Source organism: Netta rufina (genome assembly GCF_964035555.1).
Source record: "Netta rufina genome assembly, chromosome: W".
Lineage (NCBI taxonomy): Eukaryota > Metazoa > Chordata > Aves > Anseriformes > Anatidae > Netta > Netta rufina.
Window position 1 is genome coordinate 3,103,157 of NC_140139.1, and position 7,938 is coordinate 3,111,094.

The 7,938-nt window shown below is 59.7% G+C and overlaps 1 protein-coding gene across 1 annotated transcript; it reads left to right on the forward strand.

The window, feature by feature from the left end:
• Positions 1 to 466: 466 nt before the first annotated feature.
• On the forward strand, positions 467 to 6,955 carry LOC311220842 (AT-rich interactive domain-containing protein 3A-like; the record flags this gene model as incomplete). The annotated part of the gene is given in 8 exon segments (XM_084304486.1): positions 467 to 541; positions 2,100 to 2,172; positions 4,260 to 4,443; positions 4,586 to 4,674; positions 4,677 to 4,820; positions 5,786 to 6,046; positions 6,198 to 6,351; positions 6,832 to 6,955. Coding segments are annotated over 8 exon segments (1,104 nt in total).
• Positions 6,956 to 7,938: the final 983 nt, after the last annotated feature.

Consider the following 7,938-nt stretch of genomic DNA (forward strand, 5'->3'; position numbering starts at 1 on the left):
GTTCTGCATGCCCCTTTGGGGTTGTGCGTGTCCATTTGGGGTTGTGTGCGCCTGTATGAGGCCATTCACATCTGTACCAGGTTGTATGTGCCCATGTGGGGATGTGTGCTTGTAAGATTTTTGCGAATGGGTATGGGGCTGTGCACACTTGTGTGGGTTGCACGTGCACTGATGCAGGGTTGTGCATGCTTGTGCAGGGTTGCATGTGCCCTTGCAAGTCTGAGTGTGCTTCTGGGGGGACATACAGGGTGCATTCCCTTGGGTGGTTGTGTGCGCTCATGTTGGGTTGTGCGCACCCTTGCGTGGGGTTGTGCAAGCCCATAAAGGGTTTTGCATGCTCGTTCAGGATTGTGTATGCCTGCATGGGGTTGTGCACATCTGTGTGGGGTTGAGAATCCCCGCACGAAGTTGTGTGCACCTGTACTGGATTGTGCGTGACCCTGTGGGGTTGTGCTCTGCCGCTCCGATGGCCAGTCCCCAAAGGAGGCTGGAGGGGACCACAGTGCCCACCTTGCAAGAGGAGGAGGAGGGTGAGTGGCAGGTGATGGAGATGGCACCTTCCTTGGGGCTGGTGGTGTCTGGGGGGACCCTCCTTGCCTGCAGGCCACCCCCGTGCCACCTCTGTGCACCTGCAATGCTTGGATCCTATACTCTGCTTTGGCTGGGACCCAGCCAACCCCCCAGCAGCAGGAATCCCCCAAACCCACATCCTCTCCAGCCTGAGCATCCCCAAACCTCACAGGACACCTGGTGCATCATCAGCGTGCCCAAGGGCCATGCCAGCACATCCCCTGTTCCTCGCTCAACTCTCATCTCCTCTTAAAAGCCAACCTTTGCTCCCTGCTTGATGTAATGTACTTTTGTGTCTCGCTGCCCCACAGATAAAAGGTTAGAGGTTAATATACAGTGGAGAGAAGAGATCACACCTGTTTGGGGGCTGCGCGCACACGGTGGCAGGGAGCGTGCCTGGGCTTTGCAGGAGCAGAAATACACGTGGGCAGCTGGGGGCCCGGCCAGACACCCCTGCTGGGAGACCCCTGGGAAGGTCTTGGCTTGATTTTCCAAACCAGGAGGAATGGTCTGGGCTGGTGGACAGGCAGGGAAATGTGGGCTCCCAGGGTGCTGCTCCCAGCGTGAGCCCATTGCCGGCACTGATGGATCAGCTCGAACAGGCGATGGGGGTGGTGGTGACAGGGACAGGGAGCTCCTGCTTGCAGGGGGTGTGCAGGTGGCACCCACAAGGGGAGGACGGGATAGCAGCAGAGCACCATGGAGCACCCACAAATGGTGCTGAGGGCAGTGCAGAAGTGTCTGCCTGGTGATGGGAACCACAGGGTCTCTGTCGGAGCAGAGCCACATCCCACATCCCCACGCCCTCACATCCCCATCTCCATGTCCCCATGTCCTCACGTCCCTGTGTCCCCGCACCCCACATCCTCACAGCTCCCTTTATCTGCCTGTGAATTATGTATTGTGCTGAGGGGGGGGAGGCTCCCTGTCTATTGTTTTTTAACAGCCATTCCGAGCACAACTGTTTTTTTTAAAGGACTATTTTGTGCCTGACTTTGTTTTCCAGCTTGCATTTCTTTGTATATGTTTTGGAAATCCATTCTGAACTGCTGAGTTTTGTTTCTTTTCAGTGGCTTTAAATTCTTGCCAGGCTCACTGCGAGGAATTGGTGTCTATAGCGCCTTCAATTGGTGCTAATTTTTCTTTCATGTGCTCTGACTTTTACTGCTAGGCCATCGATCTGACAGTCTCCAATTTGTCATGGTCACTGAGGAGTTGTGCTGGAATCTGGCAAGCCCTGGCTGCTGCATGGCACGGCCGCATCCTGCCCTGCCATGGGGCTCCATGCTGCCACGCATCCAGGGCAGGGAAAATGAGGCACGGAGGCTGCCAGGGTGCAGGGCAGGTGGGGAGCCCATGGCAGACCCGAGCCTGGGGATGTGTCGGGGAATCCCATGGGGAGAGCTGGGGGGTAAAAGGGGTGATGCCAGGTGCTGGAGCCAGCAGGGTCCCCATCCCCAGCACTGTCCTGTGCCGTCCCCCTGCCCGGTGCATGCCAGCAGCGTTGACCCCTCTCTCTCCTGCCCCAGCTCTACGAACTGGACGAGGACCCAAAACGCAAGGAGTTCCTGGATGACCTCTTCAGCTTCATGCAGAAGAGAGGTAAAGGTGGGTGGCTTGGGTGGATGCCCCCCAGTCGCTTGTTTGGGGCTCGTCTCTGTGAGCTGCACCCCACAAGGCTGGCTGAGTGCAGACGGGGCCACGCTGGCCACTGTCACACACACAGGGCTCAGCTCTGACTCCATGCCCTTCATCTCCTGGTGTGCACCATTAGACCCAGACACCACGTCCCGCACTTATACACACGCACATGATCACACCCCACAGATTCAGCCCTGTTGTGGACACCCCCTAGCAGGGTGCTGCCAGCTGGAGGGGCTGGGACCCCCGAATTTGGGCTGGTGGTAATGCCCCTTGCTGATGCCCACCAGCAGTGCCCACTGGAGAGGCGCAGTAGGGTTGCAGCAGAGCCCTTTGGTGATGTCTGTTAGCAAAACCCATTAATTATGCCCATTAGCGATGCCCAGCAGTGTCACCCAGCGAGGATGCCCACTTGCAATGCCTTATAGCAATGCCTGATTAACAAGGCCCATTAGCAGCGCCCATTAGCAATCCCTGTTAGTGATGCCCATTTGTGGGTGCTCAGAGCCATACCTGAGCACTGCCATGGGGCTGTAGGAGCAGCATGGGGGCCCAGGGGTTAAGAGCCCGCCAGCCCACCCAACCCCATCGAAAATCTTTGCTATCAGCACAGGGACAAGCCAGCTGCTGGGGACTTGATAAATGCTTTAACATTTGCCCTCCCCATCCGGGCCCGGGACAATTATAAGTTGCCGAGCACGGGCGCGCGGTTGGCTGTATTAATTAGAGCCTTTTTCTGGTGTGTGGATTATTGAACACACCGCTCGACAGCCAGTAAACCCCAGGCAGAGGTTAATGCTGAGCTAATTAATGGGGGAAGGCTTGGGGAGGGGGGCTGGAGCTGGCTGTGTGTGGGGCGAGAGCAGGTGGGAAGGGGTGGTCGGTCCCGAGTGTCGGTGGTGTTGGGAGTGTTGGTGAGGGTGGGTGCCCACCTGTGGGGCAGTGGCACCCAGCTCTCGAGGGGCTGAGACCCCACAAACCCATGCCATACGGGGGCTGCCATGGCCATGGGGCTTACACCAGAGTGTGGCTGGAGGTGGATGGGGTCTGGGTGCTGCCCCGTGGGCGGTGGGTACCCCCCAGATGTGGGGCAGGCTGGGGGGACCCAGGGGAGCACCACCGCTGCCCGACCCTCATCTCCACCCTCAGAATTCATCAGGGCTGCAAGATTCATGGGATGCTTGGCGGCTTCATTATCTCTCTCTCCAGAGCTGATTAACTCCCTCACCGTTGGGGCCGGGGCTAATTAAGCAAGCTATCTGTCAGTGTGGGGAGAAGGGAGAGTGCCCAATGCTCTCCAGTCCCACTCCTGTCCCCTCCCCAGGCTGGGTGACATCTCGGGGGTGACCCTGGGGAGGTACAGCAGGTGGTGCTGGGTGCCCCAGCTCTGGGGACAGACAAGGGGGCACCCTCAGAGCTGGGTGCTGATGAGAGCCGGTGTGGGTGCTTCTGGGGCACCCAGGGGCATGCAGGCAGGGGGCTGTGTCCCTAGGGTGGCAGTGGGTGGGGGGTGGACAGCGAGCCCTAGGAAGGGGCTGTGCATCCCCCCCCCATTTGCACCCTCCCCATCCCCACACTGAGCCGAGGGCCCTGTCGATAACGTGGCACCGTTAATCAATCCAGAGCTAATTGCAGCAGCACAATGGCCCCGCCACCTCTCTGGGCTTTTGTGCTGTGCACCCCGGCCACTGCCGGGGCCATCACTCTGTGGGGACACAGACAAGTCCCTTTGTCAGCAGGACGGGCACTGTCCACCCCGGGATTAATGGCGAGCAGCATTCATTAGCCACTGCGGCCAGGGAGGGGGGAGAAAAGAAGTTTGGAGGGCATTGATCGGGCTCCGGGACCCACAAACTCGTTTGAAGCTTCTGGGGTGACTGGAGGAGCCACCGTGCTCCCACCACCCAGCAGAGAGCCCTGACAGCTTCTGAGGGCAGCCAGTGCCTGTGGTGGCCATGGGGACAAGGTGGGGGCCACGTCCTCAGAGGGCAAGGGTCCCTGTGGGCTCACCCCTCACCCTTCTCTCTCCTGACTCGCCCAGCCCGAAGGGACGCCCGTGAACCGCATCCCCATCATGGCCAAGCAAGTGCTGGACATCTATACTCTGTACCGGCTGGTGATGGACAAGGGCAGCCTGGTGGAAGTCATCAACAAGAAGATCTGGAGGGAGATCACCAAGGGCCTCAACCTACCTACCTCCATCACCAGCGCTGCCTTCACCCTCCGCACACAGTGAGCACCCAGGGTGTCCCCAAGGGGGACAGAGGGCTTCCCCTGTGCCTGGGCACCATCCCCAGCCCAGTTCCTGCTCATCTTGGGGCTGGCTGGGATGTGCCCAGTGCTGGCTCTGATCCTGTCTCTCTTCCCCACACAGATACATGAAGTACCTGTACCCCTATGAATGCGAGAAGCGGGCGCTCAGCTTGCCTGGGGAGCTGCAGGCCGCCATTGACAGCAACCGGCGGGAGGCAGACTTTCGGCACTGTTCTTCAACTACTCGCCCACCGGCACCCCAACCCTGCTGGGCTCCCCCAAAATGCCTCTGCCGGCCCTCAGCATCTCCACGCACAGTTGTGGCCAGATGGGCCAAGTGCATGGCGTGAAGAAAGGTGGGTGAGGACCACGGCTGCCCCACCTCAGGCAACTCCACCAGGTATACTCCTTCTCCCAGATGGGAAAAAGGAATGATTTTATTCATTTGGTCCCCTCTGGGGTGAGAGGGAACAGACAGCTCTGGAGCTGGGCCCAAGCCCCAACATGGAGGTGGAGGCCCCTTCTTCACAGAATCACAGAATCACAGAATTTCTAGGTTGGAAGAGACCTCAAGATCATCGAGTCCAACCTCTGACCTAACACTAACAAGTCCTCCACTAAACCATATCACCAAGCTCTACATCTAAACGTCTTTTAAAGACCTCCAGGGATGGTGACTCCACCACTTCCCTGGGCAGCCCGTTCCAATGCCTCACAACCCTTTTGGTAAAGAAGTTCTTCCTAACATCCAACGTAAAGCTCCCCTGGCGCAACTTTAGCCCATTCCCCCTCGTCCTGTCACCAGGCACGTGGAAGAACAGACCAACCCCCACCTCCCTACAGCCTCCTTTAAGGTACCTGTAGAGAGCAATAAGGTCGCCCCTGAGCCTCCTTTTCTCCAGGCTGAACAAGCCCAGCTCCCTCAGCCGCTCCTCGTAGGACTTGTTCTCCAGGCCCCTCACCAGCTTCGTCACCCTTCTCTGGACTTGTTCGAGCACCTCCATGTCCTTCTTGTAGCAAGGGGCCCAAAACTGAACACAGTACGCGAGGTGCGGCCTCACCAGAGCCGAGTACAGGAGGACAATCACTTCCCTAGCCCTGCTGGCCACACTGCTTCTGATACAAGCCAGGATGCTGTTGGCCTTCTTGGCCACCTGAGCACACTGCTGGCTCATATTCAGACGACTATCAACCAATACTCCCAGGTCCTTCTCCGCCAGGCAGCTTTCCAACTAAAATGCCCATCCTGCCCCATGGTGCGGGGATAGAGAGATGGGGCGAAGAGACTGGGGGTCTCGCTGAGCTCTCCCCGTCATTGCAGAGGATGGCACGGTGCCGGCGGTGCCTGGGCACATTGCCATCCCGGTGGGACTGGCCAGCCTTGCAGCAGCTCAGGCAGTGGCAGCCTTGCAGGTGGCGGTGCTGGAACAGCTGTGGGACAAGCTGGAGACAGGGGAGCCCCCAGAGAAGAAGGTGGCCCTGACAGCAGAGGGGCAGCAGCAGCTGATGCAGCAGGCTCTGCAGCACAACCTCCTGGCCATGGCTTCCCAGTTCCCCATGAACATCAAGGTCTCCAACCAAGGTAGTGCCCTACAGCCTCCAGCCTGGCCACCCCAGCCCCTGTTACCCTTGGGGGAGAACGGGGCTGCCCGGGGAGGATGGGGCCCCTCTGCTCCCTCTGGCAGGTCACTTCTGTTTCTTTTGATGCTCATATTGGTATTTCCTTCCCCCAGATGACAAACAGGAGACTGCATTGAACCTGTCCACCAACAGCATTAGCAGTATCAACATGTCAATAGAAATAAATGGAGTTGTCTACACAACTGGGCTCAGCAGATGGGAATTTGGGGTTTGGGGTCCCCCCGCCAGCAGGGTGCAGAGAGGATGGTGTCGGAGTGCTTTGGTGGAGCAGAGGCTGCCTCAGGGACTGGCAAGAGGAGCCAAGAGAGGGTGCAGGTGCCCGAGAGAGGATGCTCCCAAAGCTGCCCCGTACCCTGCTATGGGGCCCGGGACCCCCAACCCATGCTGTGATGCAGCCCCCTGCACTGGCCAAGCAGGTCACCCCATGCCCCCCAGCTGCCCGCCTGCCCCGCTGAGACCCCCACAATTAAAGAGGACGGCTTTTCCTCCAGCACATAAATATTTAATGAGCCAGAAAGGTCAGGGCTCAGCAGCACACAAGGCCACCAGCTACAGGGTCCTGGGCCACCCCAGGGGGCTGTGTAAGGGGACAAGGGGATGGGCAGTGGCACGGGGCCAGGGGAAGCACAAGGCCAGGGGAGGCACTAAGGGTGATGGGGGTTGGAGCCCACAGGGTGCCAGTCCCTAATCCCGTTTCGCTCCTCAAGTGTCCTGTTCTCCCGCCAGCCTGCAGCCCCCCCCAGCACCTGGTGGAGGGGGCACCCAGAGCCAGCTGAACCCCACAGCCATCCCGAACCCACTGCCGCCAGCCCCCTTGCACAGCCACACTCCTGCCAGCGCCGTGCCGTAGGGGCAATGATCCCTGAAGCGGACGGGGTTCCTGAGGGGGGTGGGGTAGGGGCTGCGCGCCTGGCCGTGGGGCAGGGATGTGCCCAGCGGGGTCTGGGGGACCAAGGGTGGCTCTTGGTGCTGAGCAGAGCTGTGGCCATGCAAAGCCAAGCACCCACAGGGCCCTTTTGTCCCTCACCCCCAGGTGTGGGGCCCCTTGCCTGCATGTACCCCCAAAACATGCCTTCTGTGACCCCCCTGAACAGATCCTGTGGGCCTGGGCACACCTGCACTCTGCAGCCACTCTGGGCACCTCAATGCACTCGCCACATCCCGTACACACCTCAATGCCCACTGTGTAGCCCCTATACTCACCTTGAAGCACACACTGTCCCCCCCACATTGGCATGCTCTCGATGCACACCCTGCATCTCTGACACATGGCACCCCCTATACACCCTATACATTGCACACTGTGTTCCTTATACACGCTGGCAGTGCAAATGCTGCATCCCCCCCCACTGCCTCCCCCATACATCACACTCTGCATCTCCTATACACACCCTACACCCCCGTATGCACTCATTGCAATCACTGCAGACCTCCCCTTTGTCCCCCCACACTGCCCCTGCCCTATGCCACCCCTAGGGTCACCCCCAGGTGTGGCGAGGGAACACTGGGGGGGCACATACTGGGGAAACTGGTGGGGGGGCTATTGGGGGTGGGGCTTATGCACTGGGAGGGGCTTGCTGGGGAGCAGGGTGGAGAGGCCCCCAACCAAAGACCACCCATGTGCCAGGATCCCCAGGGGGGAGGGGGTGGGGGGCAGTGGGATTGGGGGGGCTCCAAACAACCTCATTGGGGAAGGGGGGTGCCTCCTTCACCTGACCACACCCCTGGGTGCCAAAGCAAATGAGCACGGAGCGACGCTTGCCTCTACCTCAGCGGGGGGCCAGGGCCTGGTGCCACCCATGCCCCCACCCCATGGCAGCGTGGCTCTGTGTA